The sequence below is a fragment of the Notamacropus eugenii genome, chromosome 5 (assembly GCF_028372415.1).
Source record: "Notamacropus eugenii isolate mMacEug1 chromosome 5, mMacEug1.pri_v2, whole genome shotgun sequence".
NCBI lineage: Eukaryota > Metazoa > Chordata > Mammalia > Diprotodontia > Macropodidae > Notamacropus > Notamacropus eugenii.
In genome coordinates, this window is record NC_092876.1 from 417,605,823 (window position 1) to 417,628,144 (window position 22,322).

Sequence of the window (22,322 nt, forward strand, 5' to 3'; positions counted from 1 at the left end):
CTCATATGTCCCTCCTTCTACCCTTCTCAGAGACCTATCCCATGTGAAAAATAGTATTTTTTTAGAGAAGGAAAAAAAAGGTCAGCATAACTGTGATACATTGAAAAAATCAGAAAAAAAGCATGATATATAACATTTATGGAGCTCCCACCTACACAAAGGAGTAGCTTGGGAGTGTCTTCTCATATTTCTTTGAGTTCCACTTGATCTTTATAATTTTGTTGCATTTTGTTATCATTCTTTCCATTTACATTTCTGTGGTTACTGTGTATATTATTTCCTTAGCTTTGCCTACTTGATTCTGTATAAATTCATGTAGATCTTTTCATACTTCTTGTATTCATAAACATCATTTCTAGCAGCACAGTAATAGTTCGTGTATATCCAACATATCCATGTAACACAGTTTGTTTAGCCATTCCCCAACTTAGTGGCATCTGATTTGTTTTCAGTTCTTAGATGGTACAAAAAAAGTGCTGCTAGAGTTTTGGTGTATATGGGGACCTTTTTCTTATCAGTGCTATTATTACCCCAGTTCCTCCTCACAGTATAAACCTAGTAATGGAGTCTCTGATTCAAAAGATATTTTAGTCATTTTATTTGCATAATCCCAAACTGCTTTTCAAAATGGTTTTACTATTTCACAGCTCCATCAGCAATTTCTTAGTATATTTATCTTTCCACAGCCCCACTAGTCAACGAAGATTAAGTGTCTACCACATTCCAGGCACTGTGCTAAGTGCTAGAGATACAAAAAGAGGCAAAAGACAAGTCTCTACACTCAAGGAATTTACAGTCCAGTAGAGGGGATACATACAAACAAATATATACAAGGCAAACCGGATGAATAGGAAGTACCACATTTCACTGCACAATCATCACACCCTGTTGTTTTTTTAGTCTAAAAATTGGTTTATAATCTTTCATCGTATAATTGTTGCATAGTACAATTTTGTTTGTCACGCTGCTTTAAAGGTAAACAGAGCAGCAATGAATTCACCAGTGGCACATGGATATCCATTTATCTCTTACACATTGCAGTCCATGAGCCTAGAACTCTCAGCCCACATGCATTGTCAGTATTCAGTTTTAATGTATGTTCATGAGTATTCCATGCATCCTAATCTTGCACCAAAGGCAGTTTAGTAATAAATGATTTTTAAAGTAATACCAACACTTTTTAAAAGCTTCACATAATGGTCACACCCCGCTTTTTTATTAATTTATTTGTTTTCAGTCTTCAACGATCACTTCCATAAATCTTAGATTTTCTCTCCCTTCCTCCCCTTTTTCCCCCCTCCCTCCCTGAGATGGCTTGCAATCTTATATGGGTTCTACACATACATTTTTACTAAATACTTTTTCATCTTAGTCACGTTGCATGGAAGAATTAAAATGAATGGGAGAAACCATGAGAAAAAATAAAAGAGAAAATAATCTGCTTCATTCTGCAATCCAATTCCATAGTTTTTTCTCTGAATGTGGATGGCATTTTGCCTCAAGAGTCCATTGGGAATTTTTTAGGTTGTTGCATTGCTGGGAAGGGCTAACAGAAATATTCTGCCCATACTGTGGTTGTTGATATTTACAAAGTTCTCCTGGTTCTGCTCCTTTCACTCAGCATCAGTTCATATAAGTCCTTCCAGGCCTCTCTGAAGTCTTCCTGTTCATCATTTCTTCCAGCACAATAGTATTCCATTACATTCATATACCACAACTTATTCAGCGATTTCCTGACTGATGGACATCCCCTTGATTTCCAGTTCTTGTCCACCACAAAGAGAACTGCGATAAATATTTTTGTACATGTGGGACCCTTTCCCACTTTTATGATCTCTTTGGGATACAGCCCTAGAAACAATATTACTGGGTCAAAGGATATGTACATTCTTGTAGCCCTTTGGACATAATTCCAAACTGTTCTCCAGAATGGCTGGATCAGCTCACAGCTCCACCAACAATGAATTAGTGTTCCAACTCTCCCACATCTCCAACATTTATCATCTTCCTGTTTTGTCCTGTTAGCCAATCTGATAGGTGTGATGTGGTATCTCAGAGTTATTTTGATTTGGCTCTCTCTAATCAATAGTGATTTAGAGCATTTTTTCATATGACTATAGATAGCTTTAATTTCTTCCTCTGAAAACTGCCTGTTCATATCCTTAACCATTTATCAATTGGGGGATCACACCCTACTTTTTTGAAACAGCTTTTTTACTGAACCTGTCATTGTGAATTTTAAATAATTATTAAAACTCTAGAAGAAAATAGCAATCTTAAATATTTAACAAGTTGTCATAGGATTTCTTCTTGATCCCAGAGTGCAGGTTTCCAATCCAATAAGCATTTATTAAGTGCTTAATATGCATAAGGACTTCGGGATACCAAGACAATCCTAAAAACAGTCCCTGGCTTCAATGAGCTTATGTTCTAATGGTGGATATAACATGATGTATATGGATGTGGGAAGGCCATCTCTTGTCTCTGATATTGACTTAATTCCCCCACCGTTGAATTTTAGGAGTACCTCCAATTCTATTCAATCACTTAAGATCAGATTAGCTTTTCCAAAGGAATATTTATATAAATACCTATAAAAGTACATGTGGAACAAACACATAAATATTTTCTATCCATCCATCAGGACTGTAATCCCCCTTAACTACCTCCTTTCTCTGAGTAGAGTAATGGGATTAGTTTCACATATTAGCTCAGTTCCTATATGGCATTAGTACTACCAAGTTCCAAATCCAAGGTCCCATTCTCCACACTGGCCTGGGACCTTGGCTTCTCAGGGCTTCTTTAGTGAGCTGGTTGCAGCATCTGGCCTGGAGTTTTGATCCCCCAGGGCCCCATAGCTCAAGCTTCAGGGTTGGGCACTTCAATCTCTTTGCCTAGGACTAAAAGGGATAAACAAAACAGAATACCACTCCAATTCTATTTCTCAGGCATATGGCCAGGGGAAGGGGAAGTTGAACTTAATAGTTTACAAATATGCTGTCACTCAGTGAGTAAACAAGTCCTTCACCCCTGGATGCTGCTGAAAGAGAGAGACTAGCCAGTCCATTACTCAATCTCTAAACATTTATTAAACACCTGCTTGTTATATAGCAAGCACTATGCTAGTGCTAGGGATAAAAAAAAGAGGCAAAAGATGGTCCCTGAACTGAAGGAGCTTACAATCTGATGGGGGAGACAACAAATGCAAATAAATATATCCAAAGCAAGCTATATTCAGGATAAATAAGAAGTAATAGAGGAAAAGCACCAGAATTAAAGAGGGCAAGGGAATGCTTCCTGTACAAGATGGGATTTTAGTTGTAATTTAAAGGAAACCATTGAGGTCAGTTTGGAGAGGAAGAAGGAGAACATATTAGTCATAGGGGACACCTAGAGAATATGCCCAGAGTCGAGATAATTTTGCTCACTGAACAGCCACAAGGTCAGTATCACTGAATCAAAGAGTATGTATTGGGGAGTAAAGTGTAAGAACACCAAGAAGACAGAAGGGGACTAGGTTATATAGGGTTATGAATGCCAAACAGAACATTTTGTATTTGTTGCTAGAGGCAATAGGAAGCCACGAGTTCACTGAGTTGGTGAAGGGGGTGGTAGTGAATGATCAGACTTACAATTTAGGAAAATCACTTTTTTAGTGGATGAATGGATGATGTATTGGAGTAGAGAGAGACTTGAGATAGGTAGATCCACCATCCAGCTATTTCAGTAATCCAGATGTGAGGTGATAAGGGCTTGTACTAGGGTGGTAGCAACGTATGAGAAGGAGCCTATTCAAGAGATGTTGAAAAAGGTCTTGGCAGCAGATTGCATATAGGGATGGGGTGAGGGTGGGAGATAATGAGGGGTCCAGGATAGTTTCTAGGTTGCGGGCCTGAGAGACTGGAAGGATGGTGTTGTTCACCATATTAATACGGAATATAGGGAGGGGAGGGTTTAGGAGGAAAGATTTTGAGTTCTATTCTGGATGCATTGAGTTTAAGATGTTTACTGGACATCTAATTCTAGATGTCTGAAAAGCAACTAGAGGTGCAAGATTGGAAGTCAATAGAGATTGGGGCAGGAAAGGTAAAATGATGTGCAGCCAATGAAAAGAGGCTGCTCCCAATCATGCAATAGTCAATGCAGAATGTCCAGTCACCCCAGCCCTCCTTGCTTCCTAGAAGCAATCCCTGACATTCTGTCTCATTTGGGTGCCATGATCTTGTGTTGTGTTATTGTTGTTGTGTTCGTCCTTCATTGCTGAAGAAGACCATGCCATCAGAGAAATGATGACATGACTTGCACTTGACTTTGTTTTGAGTGAGGGAGGGCTGTGCAGGTCACCAGCCTCACTTCTCCTCCTGAGCCATCTGGATCCAGTGACCAGATATTCATCAGGATGACTGGAGATGACCCAGGATGCACTGGGAGACTTTGGGCCCTTTAGGCCAAGGTCTTTGCAGGTATTCCCTTAGGGTGAGGTAACCCCATTCATTGAATAGGCCAGTTTAAGAAGTAGCCAGGGTATGGCCCCTTTAATGAGGCAAAGGAAAGGATATCAAGCTGGGAGAGAAACAGCAACAATTACTATTGATAATCACTCTTAAGCCAGAAGGGTCCAGAAGAGCCCTTAGGCAGAGGCCCAGTGGTGTCTGGCTGCACCAAACAAGTAAACTTGTGTGTAACTATAAACATACATGTGCTTTATGTACATATTTACATACACACATGTACATATAAAGGTATATCTATATTTACACACATATATACACAAATATATAATAGAGATGAGAGCTAAATAGAAAATCAGGAGTCCTAACAACTAGTGGACTCAGGGAAGGTTTCCAATAAAATGAGCTAAGCTAGTTGCAACATCTGGCCTAGAGTCCTGACCTCCAAGGTCCCTGTAGTTCAAATTTCAGGGTTGGGTATTCCACTCCCTTTGCCTGGAACTGGGAAAAGACAAAAAAGATGAAAAGCCCAAGTCCAGTTCTTAGTCACCTAGCCAGGAGAAAGGAGAAATTGACCCTCATGGCCTTAATGGCTTACAACATGCTGTCACTCAGTGAGTGAACAATTCCTTCACCTAGTGATTCTAAGAAATGAAAATTAAAACAACTTTTATATATGACCAACCTCACCACCCATAAAAATGTTAAAAATAGTTTCAAGGATAAAGTTCAAAATTGTTGAAAAACAGACGTACTTGAAATTGACACTGTCTCTGCTCAGCTAATTTTGAAAAGAACTGAGGAGGCTGGAAGACTTGGGCACATCTGGTGTGCTCTGGAAAAGAGCTAATTGTTGATTTTTAGTGTGGCTATTTCTACCTCATTAATCATAATTGCTACAAATGAATTTGTACGATTTATTGTTTTGTTGATTGTCTAGACCTTAAAAAGTGATAATTATGCATATTAACTTTAAAAATGTGCATGTCTGTGTGTCTATATGTATGCGTACTCTTCCCCAATTGGTCAAGGGATATGAACAGGCAGTTTTCAGAAGAGACCAAAGCTATTAATAGTCATATGAAAAAATTCTCTAAATCACTAGCAGTAAGATAAATATACATTAAAACATTCCTGAGGTACCACCTCACACCTATCAGATTGACTAAGATGACAGGAAAGGAAAATGACAGATGTTGGAGGACATGTGGAAAAATTGGGACACTAATGCATTTTTGGTGAAGTTGTGAATTGATCCAATCATTCTGGAGAGCAATTTGGAACTATGCTCAAAGGACTATAAAATTGTGCATACCCTTTGACCCGGTAATACTACTACACTAACCCAAAAAGATAAAAGGAAAAGGAAAATGACCACTATGTACAAAAAATATTTATGGCAGCTCTTTTTCTGGTGGCAAAGATTTGGAAATTGAGGGGATATCCATCAATTGAGGAATGGTTGCACAAGTTGTGGCAGATGATTGTAATGGAATTCTATTGTGCTTTAAGGAATGACAAGGAGAATGAGTTAATAAAAAAAAAAAACCTGGAAAGACTTATATAAGCTGATACAAAGTGAAGTGAGCAGAAGTAGGAGATGATTGTATTCAGTAACAGACAACTAACTGAAAAAGTTAGCTCTCTTATTAATAAGATGACTCACAACAATTATAAAGGCTTATGATGAAAAATGTTATCCACCTCCAGTGAAAGAACTGTTGAGCTTTGAGTCCAGATTAAAGCATATTTTTTCACTTTATTTTCCTTTTTGTTTTTTTTCCTACCATATGGCTAATGTGGAAAGTGAGTGACATATACATTTTTTCCCCTGGAGACCCAGCTGTTAAAAATTTACCAGCATTCTTCTTTATTGCCCTATAAACCTTGCTTGAGTTTAATAAGAGTGCAGTAGAAAGCTCAGGGAATGAAGTCATCACCAGCCTGGATGCCTGGTAAATTTAAGTTAATAATAATAGAAACAATACATAACATTTATATAGCATTTTAAAAGGCTTATTAAATGCTTTGCATCCATTATCTCGTTTGAATCTCACAATATTTCTAAGAGCTGCTCATAACTTTGAGTCTACCACTCCAGAGAAAGGGAAGTGCAGGTGGAAACCAAGAAAAGAAAAGAAAGATCATGATGGAAACCATGAAAGCAGAGTAACCTGAGCTAGTGTTGAGGATGCCCAGGCTCAGAATGTGGAATTCCTGAAGAACTTTCAGAAATGAAGACTTGAATATGGTGTTGTGGTGTCTATTATACCTATTCCGCCCCAGAGGAGGAGACTGGGAAGAATAAAGCCCATCCATGCCCATATTCCAATCGGTTTCCCCAAGGAGTTATACTGTAAATTGCTGGTGGGCTATGGCTGCAGCCCACTGCACACACTCTGGGATACCTCCTCGAGACCCTGTAAGACAGATAACCCTAGCACATGGGCTGCTAGCACAGGTTCACTCTTAATCTGGTCAGACAGGAAAGACACTAAGGCAGCTTGGAAGGGGTTAATAATCTTACTTTATTCTGATCCAGTTTTCTCACAAGGGTTGCTGGTAGTGGCTACAGCATTCCCTATTTACCCTTCTTGCAGTGGGTATTTACAGTTAAAGAGCTTTACCCTTCATGCAGTGGACAAGAAGAGGAGGTCCAGACTTCTTTCTTCTTGAACATTAAATAATTTGAAGAGCTATAGAAGTTGGCATCCGAAAATTTACAGAACTGAAGTCCTACCCCAAAATAAGAGCTTAAATAAAATGGAGTCAACAGAGCGCAGTCCTTAATTTCCTTGAAGACTGTTTCCTAGAAGCTTCAGCAGAATCTTCTCTCCATAATTCTCATTCTCCCCTTCATATAGGTATGCAACAACTTCCTATGGTCTCCCCAATAAGCCACAGATTGCTTACAACTGGGGCCCTATTCCCCAAGAAGCAGGACAAAAAAACCCATCAATTGCTTGGACCCTCATCAGTCATAGAAGGTCAGGTACAGCTGATCCCACCCCTAGAACTGAACAAGCCTCTTCTGACCCAAAACTCTTCTGAGTGAGCCAAGTGATCTGAACTTTAAAGGCAGGCCAAGGGAGACCTCAAGTGTATATCTCTAGAACTAGCATTTTTCCATCAGTTCCTGCAGATGCCCCCATAAAGAAATGTAGCAAGAGGAGGAGAAGGCTCCCAGCCCTGAAGAATGAGCTTCAGAGAATAGCTGGGGTCCTTCTTTTACCTTGTTTGGCCCAGCGGTGACCACTTTCCCTTTGATCTGGAGGCTGGTTCATGGTTGGGGATATTGTGTCCTGTTGCAGTTAGAAGGCAGTTTTTAGAGAATTGGGGGTTTTTTGGCTTTGTTTTCAAAAGAATATTTGGCTGTTGGTAGGTTTTTTGTGGGGGCGGGAGAGAAGGGTTTTGGTTTCGGGGAAGTTGTACGTGTGTGTGTTTATAAACACCATGGTTCATTCAAATGTCTATATCCTGAAGTCTAACTTTCCAAAGAAACATTCCAATAAACAGCATTGTTTATTGAAAAAAAGTAAAAATAAAGTATAGATACACTCATGCTTTATAGGCAGACTTGGAAAATGGTGAAGTGTTTTTGGAGAGCAAGCTGGAAGTACACTGTTAAAGTTATAAAATGTGTTCTTTCATCTAATAGTCCTGTTTGGAGGAATTTACCCAAAAAGGGGTAGAGAGGATGATGTATGTTCGAAGATATTTAGAGCCTTATAAAACCTGAGTTCAAATCCAGCCTCAGACACTTACTAGCTATATGACCTTGGGCAAGTCACTTGACCTCTGTTTGTCTCAGTTTCTTTATTTGTAAAATGGGGATAATAATAGCACCTACTTCCCAGGGTTATTGTGAGGCTCAAAGGAGATAATATTTTAAAGGGCTGAACACAGTGCCTGGCACATAGAGGGGCTATGAAAATATTATTATTATTATTGTTATAATTATTAATATTAAATCATTGTAAAAATTTGAAATAACTGAGACTACCCTTCTATTGGGGTATACCCTATATTGTATATTAGTATGAAGGAATCTTTTAATGCAGTTAAGATTGATAATTTTGAGGAATAGAAAGAATCATGGCCAATTTATATGAAAGAGTACTGTGAAAAGAAGGAGATCTAGAAAAGAAAATAGATTGACTGTACGTAAAAGAAAAGTGTACAAATGAATGGACAAAAATCCTATGAGAATATATATGTTGAAATATATATATTGAAATATAGTCATAAATATGTTTAATTGATTTTGTACATATGAAACTTTTCATTAAAATTAATTTAAAACTAAAAAAGAGTAGAGCTTCACATAATACTATTATTTTAATATTAGTATTATTTAGCATCACATTTTACATTTAAGATCATACAGTAGAAGATGAAAAGTTAGAAATTACAAATTAGTTGAGGTATGGGTGTGTGTTTAATTGTTGGAAGGAAATTTAGCTGAAATCCAGAGTTCAGGAAGACACCACCCACACTTCTTGTTAAATAGTACGGAACTCCAAGTTTCCTCAGATAAATCCCCTAGCACGCATTAGTCTTTACAACATAGTTATAGTACCATTGTAACAGGATATATTTTTGTAGTGTTCCTATTTGTAAAGAATAACATCTCCCAATTAGATTTTTTTTCCTACTTTTTTAATCTCTGCCTCTCCCTTCCCTATTCTTCCAATTCTCTTTTACATGAAGCATATTCTTTATTTTAAATTTTATTTTTGGTTCTAAGTTCTCTCTTTCCCTCTACCCCTCCCGCACCTATTGAGAGGGGAAAAAAATATGATACCCATTATATGTTTGAAATCATACAAAGCATATTTCCACATTAGCCATGCTGAATAAAACAGCAAGAAGAATAAAAAGAAATATGTTTCAATTTGCATTTGGAGGTGGGTGGCATTGATATGATGTATTTTCTAAGAAACTTAAAATTCAGTACAACAAAAATATATTGTGTCTTTTACGTGCAAGGCACTGAGAGGTAGTGTGGGACAGTGGAAAGATTTAGAATCACAAGTCAGCTGACTTCTACAGACATTTTTGCTGGTCAGTCGTTTTCACTCCTGTCTTACTCTTCATGACCCTGTTTGAGGTTTTCTTGGCAAAATTAACTGGTTTGTCATTTCCTTTTCCAGCTCATTTTATAGCTGAAGAAACTGAAGCAAACAGGGTTAAGTGACTTGCCCTGGGTCACACATAGTAAATGTCCGTGGCCAGATTTGAATTCACAAAGAAGAGTCTTTCTGACTCCAGATTTAGCACCCTATCCACTGCACCACCTAGTTGCCCATTCTGTAGGCACTATTATAAAGTTAGTCCTGCCCCAACTACCAATCAGAAAACTGAGAAATTGTATCTAATGCAGCAGTTTGTGTATTTGTATCCCAGAAGGGCTCAGTATAAATTTCCTTTATTCATTTACTTTTATTTATTCAATATGGTTCATTTTTCATTTAAAGTTAGATTTACATTAAACTTTTTAGAGAATATCCATGATATGAAGCAGTGATGCACATTTGTAAACATGGTCATGGTGAAGCTTCAATTAAGTGGAGTTTTGCCACAATCAATAAAAGCAACCCCCAACCTCCACAGTGGATCTCCCAAATAAGACTAGCCTGAGATCAAGGTACTCTGCAGGTTTCCTTTATCTAAAGCAAACAGAAAATAAACTATGCTTCACAAGCCTTCACAGATATGTTTACTTTTGCTAGTCCATCAGAGGACACAGTTCAAAGCAGTTATGATAATAATAATGAAGCAACACACTAAGAAAAGTAGCAAAAAATATTTTGTGCCAACACTTTGAAACACCCCTTTACATAAATATTTATACCATCGGTTGGAAGAGTGAATACAAATAGAGACCATATGTGGTTGGGGCAGGCATGTAGGAAACGCATGTGGTCAGGACATACTTGGAGAGTCAATTCACCTGTTATCAGTATTTTCTGGAGATATCAAACTATTCCCACCAACCCTGCTGGTTTTGTGTGGTCTACCTATGTTGGATGCATGACCTTTGCATGTAATCTGCTGGGAACTGACTTCTGCTTGTCTTGTATGATAGCTCCTTCGATAGCTACTTGTTCTTCTGGTCCTGTGATCACTTCTAGTTGTTGCATCTGTGACAGGTACTCTGGGTACCAGGTTATGGACTTTACCTCTACTTCTAGCTTCTTACTTCAGCTGAAGTTCTTAGCTAAGATATGACCTTTTTCCCACAAGAGGGGCCTCAGAAAGTAAGAGACAAAAGATACTTGAGTAGCAAGAAGTACAGTGAGATCCTCCCACACTCCCCCTAAAATAACAAAAAGTCCCCAAACTTTCCAAACAGGTATAAATCACCAGAGTAAATTCTGATGAGAAATCTAAGAAAAAGTCACAGTAAGTCACTTTTCCAGGTCAGGTCAGCATAGGGAGACAAGAGAAGTCTATGGACCCAGAATGGGTCTGCCATGGAGAACATTCTGCCAGGAGCATGCAGGGATGAGACTTCTGGGACAAGGGAATGATAACAGGGCAAGAGGAGGTCCCTGGCTCATTCTAGAGTGCCTTGTGCAACGTGCAGAAACAACTGCCAGCTGACAGCATTGTCACCTAATACCCAGTCCTAGGTCATAGATCCATTATGGACTGAAGAAGGGACCTGCCTTCAGAGATCATGTTCTGGGGTAAGGAGTGATTTTAGGTCCTAGACTACGAATAAAGCAAGGAAGAAGTTCAAAAGCAAGCAATAGTGGTATAGCCATCGTTCCACTCTAGCCCACTCTGAAGCCTGCAGTAAGGAATAACCAGGGCAGGAATCCCAAAAAAGGGAAACTTACAATGCTTTTACTCTGAAACCGCAGAGCTTTCCAGCTAACTGATGGGGCTGAGTGCAGCAACATTCCATTGTGGCTCCGATCCAAACCCTGGTCCAGGACTTGCAGAGCTCGGATCAAGGGAGCTGCAATTAAACTTTGCCATAGATCAGACCACTTTGGATGCACTAATAGCTTTCAAGTCCCCAGTCTGTCCCTGAGATTCTGGAATAACATGATACTCAATTCCCAAGAAAGCAGCCCAGAAACAGTGCAGACCTTCTCCCCAGAAGCACCATAGGACTGAGACCAAACATCAAGTCAAAGTCAGAAATTAGACTGGAGGAATGAACAAACAAAAAAGAACCCATAGAGATCTTTAATGCTGGCAGGAAAATTCTAGACACAATCCACAATCCAGAAGAAAAGAATAACTCCAAAAAATTTACAAGCAAAGCTCCAGAGGGGGAAGAAAACTTGGGCAAAATTTCTATTTGAATATTTGAATTCCTAGAAGAGGTGAACCAAGAGAGTTTTGTTTTGTTTTGTTTTCATAAGTGAAATGTGAGTACTGGAGAAAAAATACAAAGAGCTATAGAAGAAAGAATTAGGGAATTAACAGGTTGGCTCAAGAGGTATAAAACCTTGCTTATGCAGTAAAGTTCATGAAAATGAGAATGAACCAAATAGAAGCTAATGATTCCATGAGGCAACAAAAAATGTTGAAACAAAATCAAAAGACTGAAAACTTAGAGGCAAAGGTAAGTCATCTCAAAACAAAAACAAATGTGATCAAGAAGAAAAAATATAAGAATCATTGGAGTGCCGGAAAGTCATGGCCAAAAAAAAAAAAAGTTTAGACATTATATTTCAAGAAATCTTAAAAGCAAACTCAACAAACTTAACAGAACTAGAGGACAAAGTGGAAATGGAAAGAATTCACTGGTCACCTACTAAAAGAAATTCCCAAGTGCAAATTTCCAGGAACATTATAGTCAAAATCCTAAGTGAAATTTCAGGTCAGGAAAAAATACTCCAAGCAATTAAAAAGAAAGGACTCAAGTCCAAGGAGTCACAGTCAAGAGTAGCCACTACCCTAAAGGAACAGAGAGCATGGAACATGAAAGCAAAGGATATATAGGCTTTTAACCAAGAATAACTTACTCAGCAAGAATGAGTATAAATGGGGCAGTGAGGTGGTGCAGTGGATTAGAGCACTAACCCTAGAACCAGAAGGACCTGTGTTCAAATCGAGCCTCAGATACTAGCTGTGTGACCCTGGGCAAGTCACTTAACCATGATTGTCAAGGAAGGAAGGAAGAGTAGAATCGTACAGAGGGAAAAATAGACTTTTAAGTAAAGAAAGGACTTCCAAGCATTCCTGATGAAAAGACCAGATTTACATAGAAATTTAAAATTCAAACATGAGAATTAAAAGAAACACAAAAACACAAGAATGAACAATGATAAAGGACAAAACAAGAACAGACTGCTTACATTCTGATATGGAGAAATGATGCATGTGCCTCCTTGGACCCCTATCATCATCAGGGGGCATAGAGTGTACTTAGATTAAAGTTCAGGGAGTAATTCTGTCATTTCTTGATGATATTAAAAGAAGAATAGAAATAGGAGAAGAGCAATATGGGGAAGGAAAGGAAAGTTAGGGAAAATTATCTCACATAATTGGAGTGGACAAGTAGAAGTCTATATACAAACAAGGAGGAAGAGGTAGGGACAGTGGCTGACACTTGAACCTCACTCTCAACTGAATTTATCAAAGGAAGGAAGACCACACACACACACACACACACACACACACACACACATGATTGGGTAAGAAAAAACATTTTGCCCAGTAGAGAAATAGGAGAGAAAGGGGAGAAAAGGAGCAGAGTGAATTAAAGGAAGGGGTAGGTTCAGGGAGGCATTAGTCCTAAGGTAAACAAACTAAATACAGATGTAAAAAATACATATATACTTTTATTGAGGTGACAAAGAACAAGAAACTGAACAGGCTATCATAAACTGAGAAATGACTGAACAGATTGTGGTATGTAAATTTAATGAAGTTCTGTGGTGCTTTAAGAAATAATGAAGGGGATGGTTTCGAAGAAAACTGGGGGGTGGGTAGAAATGGAACCCTTGTAGAAAGAAGTGAACTTAACCAGGAAAACAATTTGTACAGCGAAAACAGAATTGTAGTGGAAAACATCTTTGAAAGATTTAGGACCTTGGATCAATGTCATGACCAACCACAGTTCCAGAGGACTAATGATAAAACATGCTACCCCCCGCACACACACACAGAAGTAAAAGCCTCAGAGTACAGAATGAGACACATGTCTATATGTATTTGCATGTACATATATGTGTGTGTTTATTTCTTTTTTCTTTTAGACATGTGCAATTTGCTTTGCTTGACTGCATGTTTGTAATGGGGATTTTGCTTTTTTTCATTCCCAAGGATAGTGGGGAGAAAGGGAGAAAGGGTAGATTTTTACTGAGTCAAAAAAATTAAATTAAAATTAATTAATTAAAAAAAAGAAAAGCAGAAACATTGCACAGTTATATCAGACTAAGAAAAAGCATTTCATGACTTTTCCTCCTTTCTCTGCTGGAAAGGGTCATCATCATCTTCAGCTGGACTTCCGGTGTGTCCTTGGGAGTCAAGACAAACTCCAGTCAGTCAGCACCAGACTGAGAATGCTTGTGTTGCTGGGAGACCCTTGTAGATAAATAGACCGTCTTGTCTTCTTAGTCTAGCAGTTCCCAAGGGAAAAGAATGCTGCTTTTGCCATTGCCTTGCTCCTCCCCTTTGGGAAGGATTTTATCCTTTTTCCACCTTAACTGCACCTTTCCCCTTCCCATGACACTCTCCTCTTTAAGAAGAGATTTCTGTGTTCTCCTCCCTTTGTTGTAGTCACAAATATGTAAACTTCTTTATGATGATGAACTCTTTGCTCTGGCTTTTGGATCCACGTGTAAGAAACAACTGTCTTACCAAGAACTCCACACGTCCATTAATGAATTCAGAAAGAAATTTTATTTAATGTTCTTGTGAACAGGTAAACTGACCAGCGCTCCCTTGTGGTAAAAGGGAACCTCACAGGCACACTTGTTTAAGATAAACACACAGCTTTCATCCTATCCGGATTCCCATTTCCCTCCACTGTTCCCCATTGGCTGGGTATTTCAGGGTTCACAACTTATCCAAAAATGCCTAAATCCCCCTCCCCACCAGATAAGTCTCTGCCCCGATTACATTTTTCATTCCCCACATTTCAGGCACTGTATTTTTCTTTATACATTTTTGAACAATTCTTAACTCAAGATGTCTGTATCACTCAGATTTTACGATCTCCATAGAATGAGAAAGGAATTTTCTCAGTTGATAAGAGAGTTGAAGCCAGGATGCCTGTGTTTCCCCTACCATTAACATAAGAAAAGTCCTGCTTTCAAGAGAGTGGCTTGCCTCTAGGCACCTCATGCTTAATTGAGAGTTATTGACACAGGAAAAAGGCCTTCTCAGAGAACAAAGAAATATCTGCTCTTAGGTACGCTGATTTGTAGGGGTCCACATCCTGATGAATAAAATGCTTAATCAAACTACTTTCTCTACACTTTTTTTGTTTTCCTGTATTTGCGGCAAGTAACCAATAAGTAAAATACTTTCTGGCAGATACGAAGTCTTAGGTTTCACAAATTATGTATTACATGATTTCTGTGGAAACACAAGTTCAATCCTCCCTTACACGCATGCATCTTCATTTCTTTTGTAATAAATCTAGTTGCAGCACAATGTCTCATGGACTTGTGATATTGTTATTGGTTAACATCCTTTTGCTTTTTGTTTACTAGTTCTTTTTCTCTCCTGCTTTTATCTGGTTGTATATTTTTACCATTTCTTTCTTCCTCTCTGTTAATCTAATAATTCCCCTTTTCCTTCCCTGAAGCTAATCCTGTTCATTAGTTTTTAAATTTCATTTTTGGGGCCCTTTTCCAAAAAGAATTTCTCTCATTCTATTCGTTATTTATCTTCTCTTTCTGTTTACTCTAGACCCTCTTTCTCTAATTCATGACTCCTATAATGGTCTCACTCTTTTCTCTGTTTTCTTCACACAATCAAAATGTCCAAGAGATTCATCCTAGATGCTACCTACTGGGTGTTTTCTGCTACTGCTTTGTAACACTCACCTCATATATTCCCCTTTTCCATAGTGCCTCATTTCCAGAACAATGCAATTATTGTAGGTGTCATAGAGTACACTGCCCCATGGTATGGTCCATCCTCTACCATATCTCTGATTCTGCAGCCCACCACTGATCTATAGCATCTCTTATTGAGATGCTTTTTTTCTGCATTTGCTTGGAAATCTTCTTCCTGTGTCTATGCTCTCCTACTCTTCTAGATTCCAGTTGCCCCCAGGGATTCAATCTCCAGTTGCCATCCTAAGATATGACATTTCAAGCACCAAATGCCACCAATATGAAGTCCTTATTTCCCTTCACCAACCATCTCTCTTGATTTTTTTTTTCAAAAAGCTGGGACAGTTTATTTTTTGTCCTGCACAGTTTTCATTTTTTTTCTTAAAATACAGCTCTGAAAAGATAGGCTTTTTAAAAAGCCCATTGCAAAGATGACAGTGAGAATAACTACTTACCTAAGCTCTTAGACAAACTCCTTCAGATACCTCTAAAAAGAGAATCTGACCAAATTTTGGAGGTGCAGAATTCAATAGGAGACAGACTGTGGCAGATTCACAGACCAAGACAGACTGGAAGGTCAGCAGGAAGGATCTATTCTGCCAGAGTGAGCCCACAGCACATACAGAGCAGTGCATCCCACAGTGGCTCAGCCAAGCAGGAAACTCCCAGGGTGGCCTCAGGCAGCAGCAGCATGGCGGAAGAGCAGAGTGGCAGCCCAGGGTGGGAGATCAGTGGGAGCCTAGGGAGTGACAGCCGCTGAGCCCCAGGTATCAGTCGCAGCTGCTCCTGAGACTTTCAGCCCGCAGATTAAATGTCTGTAAGTCACCTACTTGAACTTGAGGAGCCAAAATGGCAGAGTGATTGGTAAATGCTCTCTCCCCCTCCCCTTATTGACCTCAAAAATACCATAAAATATATCCCCCAAAAAATCCTGGATCAGTGGGATTAACAGAAGGGGCAAACAGTCTCGTAGCACCTGAGGCTAGGAAAATCACTAAAGAATGTTCTTCTTACTGTAGTAGAGGTGAACTGGAAGGAGTGGAGTCCCAGAGGGATGGAAATTCGCACTAGGACCCAGGTGTGCCTAAGCACTCCAGGGGAAACGAGAAGACAAAAGAGCAGCTGGGATCACCAACCCCTGAGCTTGCATTTGCTCCAGCTTAGCTGAGGAGATCTCCCCTGACCAGACCCCACCCCTCCCCCATACTTAACAAACTAGGCCCAGTGCTGATCAGGGGAACATAAAACAAAAAGAAAAAAAGGCACCTGCCCTTTGCTTTTTCACACCAGTCAGCTTTACACCAGGTTCTCCAGCTTCTAGCTGAAAGAACCAGAGGCCACAACTCACAAAGCCGCACCATCATGAGCAAGAAGAAGCAAAGCAAGGGGGGGAAAAACCATAGAATCTTTCTGTGGGGATAAGGACCAAAACACAAATACCAAAGAGGTCAGTACTGAGACTGTACTCCCATCTGAAACTTCAGAAGGGACTGTGAACTGCTTGTATGCACAAAGAGCATTCCTGGAACAGCTGAAGAAGGAAATAGAAGAAAAACTGGCCAATGATTTTCAAAGTATGAAAAAAGAATTCTATGAAGAGAACAGTTTGTTAAAAAGAAAAATTGAACAAATGGAAAAGGAAGTACAAAAACTATCTGGAGAAATAATTCCTTAAAAGGAATAATTGGATAGATGGAAAAAGAGATGCAAAAGTTAACTGAAGAAAAAAATTTGATGAAAATTAGAATTGCACAAGTAGAAGCTAATAACTCTATGAGACATCAAGAATCAGTCAAACAAAATCTAAAGAATGAAAAGATAAAAGAAAATGTAAAACCTCTAATTGGAAAAACAACTGACCTGGAAAATAGGAGAGAAAATTTAAAAATTATTGGCCTACTAGAAAACCATGATGAAGAAAAGAGTCTGGACAATATCTTCCAAGATATCATCAAGGAAAACTGCCCAGAAGTGCTAGATCCAGTGGGCAAAATAGTCATCGAAAGAATCCACCTTTCACCTTCCAAAAGGGACCCCAAACTAAAAACACCAAGACATACTATTGCCAAGTTCCAGAACTATCAAGTGAAGGAGAAAATACAGGCAGCCCAAAAAAATCCATTCAAATATCAAGGAGCTACAGTCAGGATCACACAGGACCTTGTAGCTTCCGCATTAAAAGATTGAAGGAATTGGAATCTGATATTCTGTAAGTAAAAGGAGCTGGAACTACAACCAAGGATCAATTACCCAGCAAAGTTCAGCATAACATTTCAGGCAAGCATATGAACATTCAATGAAATAAATGATTTCCAGACCCTCCTGATAAAAAGACCAGAACTCAATACAAAATTCGATCTTCAAACACAAGTCTCAAGAGAAGCATAAAAAGGTAAACAGGAGAAAAGAAAAACTTGTTACTCAATTTGGGCAAACTGTTTACTTCCCTATAAGGGAAGATCATACTTGTTAATCTTGAGACTTGTACATCAATTATGAAGTATAAAAGGGATATGCATAGGTAAAGGGAATGGGTATAAAGTAAATGATGTGATGATAAAAATGTAATTCAAGCATATGAAGGGATTGTAACAGGAGATGTGAAAAGGAGGAAGCAGGAAATGATAAATTACATCACAGGAAGAAGTGCAAAATTATAGTAGAGGGAAGGAGGGGAGGGAGATCAGCATTGTTTGAGAGGTCTCATCTGATTTGGTTCAAGGAGGGAACAATAAACTTGATTAAGTATATAAATCTAGCTAACTCTATAGGCAGTAGGAGGGGAAGGGAGAAGAAAGGGGAGGGGAAGCTAAAAGGGAGGGAAGAAGTAGTAAGGGTAAAGGGTAGTAAAAGGGAGAGGGGCTGAAAGAAGGAAGGGAAGACTGCAGGAAGGTGGTGATCAGAAGTGCAAACTCTATTGAGGAGGGGAAGGGAGATGGGAGAACTAAAAAGCCCATTGCCTTTTAAATGGAGCTATTTGACTGAGCCTTTAAACCCAAGGCACTCTGGCTTTCTTTGAATGGCCAATAACAAATAGCCCCTACTCAAGCCTCAGGTGGCTCATTGTTTAAGTTTTAATGACTTAGAATAAGTATAAATAGCAATTGTTTTCTGTTCTGGCCAGAAACTTGAAAGCCCTCCCAGATTGGTATCTTTATGATGCTAAATTGAGCCACCTTTTGTCTCAACTCTTACCTAGCCCTTTGTCATTGAATGGACATAGTGTCAGACAAACTAAAACCTGGGAAAGACCTTAATTTAGAAAGGTCAAGGTCACTCACTGCATCTTGAGCCATCCCCAGAGGTCTTGACCTTTGTCTTGCCACTGAACTTACAAGTAGAGGAGAGAATGAGACCCCATCTCTGTCTCAATATTTACATGCAAGTCAAAACATCACCCTCATGATGTCATTGGTCCTCCTTGAGAACAAAGGATGAACAACAAGGAACAATCATCAGTGGAACCCCCTCCTCACCCATTTTTTCATAGGATCTTTTTCCCACATACAGAGGCTACCTTTCTGTCATAGTTTTCCCTTTATTTGACTGTAAAAGCAAGGACCCCAGCATACACAGGAGGGCCTGCTGTAAAGGTTCTTAGATCTGCTTTTCTAAGCAACTTTTGAGGGGTCAACAATCACTTTAATCAAGCACATATATCATTCACTTAGTTCAGGGGGAAAAGTCAGCACCCTAAACTTAAGGGAAAATACAAAGAGATTATAATCAATAGACAGGGCTTCCAACTGTATAATTATAATCAATACATGCATAGTTACCACACAGAGAATCACCAACATCTAGGTTTTCAAAGCTGACGGGATCCTTCGTAGCTTCCCAGAGTCTCATCTGGTGGAACAAACACTTCCATTGGGTAAGCCCCAAAACAAAACCTCACCTCAGAGTATATATGAACTTTTCAGAACCAGAGGGCATCACAACCCTTGAGAACCAGTCCATCAGAAATTAACAAAAGGTGTAGGTCTCCCCTAATCTAGCTTTCCTTAAAGGGAAGGCCCATTAATGGGTGGGGAAGATCTTTAATTCTCTAATTAACATTACAATGACCCTGGCAAAAATTGACTCACTCTTCTCTATCCCTGTGCTTCTCTCCCTGCCTTATGTAGCTTCCTATGTTGGAATGTATTCCCACCAAAAAAAAAAAAAAAAAAAAAAGCTTTGATTCATATTTAGGCCAGTAGTCACCAGGTTCTATCCATAATACCCAGTGTCTTCTTATTCATTGTTACTTCTACCAGATTTCTGCCTTTTTTTCTTGGGTACATCTAGAAAGAAGTCTCTTATTGGTCCCTTTAGTTACTCTTGCTGTTATTGTCTTTGACTCGTGCTGCATTTCTGTAGTTTGGGGTGTTCAAGGGGCAAATAATTTCTTCAATTCTGATTTCCTTAAAATATTTCAAATGTTTTAAATATTACTTTTGAAGATCCATATTTTGTCCTGTAGGGTTAAGCTCAGATTTTCAGGATAGATCATCAAGTTTTTGGGGAGTATTGTTTTTTTTATTTTTCTGGGCTTTCTTTTTTAACTTTCTTTTGGATTCTAAGTGTTCTAGACCATGGTGACAGCTGAAGTTGCTTTAATTCTGGTGCATGATTTCTGCTTTGGAGCACTTTGAGAGGTTATGAGGATAGGAGAAAATGTCTAGTCTGTCATCCTGTTGTTCTTATGAATGCAAATCCAGTGATTCTTAAATGATGTCTTCTTTAACTGATTTACAAATTAGTTGATTTAAATATATTTTTCTTTTATTTTTTTGATTCTTTTAAATTTTTTTAATATTTCTTACTGCTTTATGGAGTTATTGATTTCTATTTGGTCTACTATGAACTTTTAAGGAGTTTATTACTTGAGTCAAGTTCACCACTTTCTATTTTAAACTATTCTTTTCCAGTTCTTCCCTCTAACGCTTTAATTTCTTTTTTTTTAAAAAAAAACAAACCTCTTGTTTAATTTCTTCTAGATATTCATGTAATCCTTGTAGAAAATCCATATTTTGTTTGAAGTTTTTTCTTATAGTTGTAGAGATATTGCCTTCTTCTAGGTTAGACTTTTGTATATCTCTCTATCACAGATCTGTTTCTTCTATTTATTTATTTAGCCTTAGTTCTTGAATTAGGGCTTTGTGCTAGTGCCATAATGATCAGATCCTCGTATACATTTCAGGCCATCTTGGTCTTCTCTTAGATCATCTGGGCTCCCATACTGACCTCCACCCCTACACTCTATGTTAAGAGTACTGTTAGGTTTAATAAAAAAATACTGATTGTATCTCCTTTTCCTAGAAGCAATTTTAACCTGTAAATACCAAAGGAAAACATCTCCTTCAAGATTAGAATGGAAGAAACTTGGACCCAGTGTCTCCTTTGTCTATTATCAGCAAGCTTTTCAAGGTAAGAAGTTACAGACTTGTGGGTCACTGGAAGAGGAAATGATGAAACACTATATGTAGTGCATAATTTTCCAGGAGACAAATAAAAAAGGGCACATCTGGTTTTCCAAACATGTGAGAGAAATTTCAATGAGTCTTTAAAGGTAATGGTCATAAACAGATGATATGTAAAAATAAAATGAATTATTTGTGTTCCTAAATCTTCCTTTTATGTTTGAATCCTTAGCTGCACAAAAAATAGCATTTCCAACTGGTTTAGCAGCTCTGTGACTCACTAAGAGAAGGTAATAGGATATAATTTTTCAGTAGAGAAACAGGGTCTTTCAGCAATAATGATATCGCTTCTGTTCCTTATTACTATATGAAATCTATTACATTAGTGATAATACTCCAAGTTTAAAATCAGTGCATATGTCAATGGGAATAATAATAGCATATATATATATATATATATATATATATATATATATATATATATATATATATATATATATATATATATGTATGTATGTATGTATCCTAGGATTTCTCTAAGGATCAAATGAGATAATATTTGCAAAGTGCTTTACAAACAAACCTTGAAGTGTGATAAAAATGCTAGCTATTATTTATAAGGAAGACCAAGCAGATTTACATTCTGCTGCTCCACCTCAAACCAAACCATCAGAGACTATGTCTAGGAGGGACAAAGTCACTTCAGATGTTCACCTGGGGACAAATCTTGAAGGTTTTTAAGAACCTAGGGTCACTTATATGACATAATGAGACACTAGAGAATGTCTTTAATGGAGGAAATATATAAAAGATTCAAAAAATTAATATGTAATATCTAAAATAATATGAATAAATATGAATAAACTATAAAATAAAAATAATCAAATATGAAAGTGCATCTGGAAGAATATAGGTCAAGGATATCAAAAAAAATCAATGAAAAATATGGGAAAGAAAGGAGTCTGATCTCAAACTATACTACAAATCTCTAATTCTCAAAAAATATTTGGCACTGGGTAAGAAAAAGAGAGGTTGAATCAAACATATTTAGTACATAATATAGAGAAGCAAATGATCACAATACCCTAATGTTTGTTAAACCCAAAGATAACAAGCAAGAACTCACTATTCAGCAAAAACTGGAAACTAGTTGGGAAACTAGAAAATAATCTGATGGAAACTAGGTATAGACAAATATCTCGTATCATATACCAAGATAAGCTCAAAATGAGTTCATAGTTGAGACATAAAGGGTAACATTATAGACAAATTAGAGGATCAATTAAAAATTTACCTGAGAGCTCTATGGATAGAGGAAGAGTTCAAACAACAGATAGAAAGGTTCATAGGAGGTAAAACTGACCATTTTGATTTTGTAAAATTAAAGCTTTTGCATATACAAAATCAATGCAGTCAAAATTAAAAGAGAAGCAGGA

The 22,322-nt window shown here is 38.1% G+C and overlaps 1 protein-coding gene across 6 annotated transcripts in view; it reads left to right on the forward strand.

Annotated features, from left to right (window-relative positions):
• Positions 1–22,322, forward strand: part of JAM2 (junctional adhesion molecule 2) — a 120,851-nt gene that overhangs the window by 34,096 nt on the left and 64,433 nt on the right. For 4 of the 6 annotated variants that reach the window (XM_072614899.1, XM_072614902.1, XM_072614903.1 and 1 more), the window contains exon 3: positions 20,786–20,893. In XM_072614899.1, the coding sequence (XP_072471000.1) occupies positions 20,786–20,893 (108 nt within the window). The remainder of the gene's footprint in view (positions 1–20,785; positions 20,894–22,322) is intronic. The other 2 variants (XM_072614901.1, XM_072614904.1) reach the window with 1 other exon arrangement.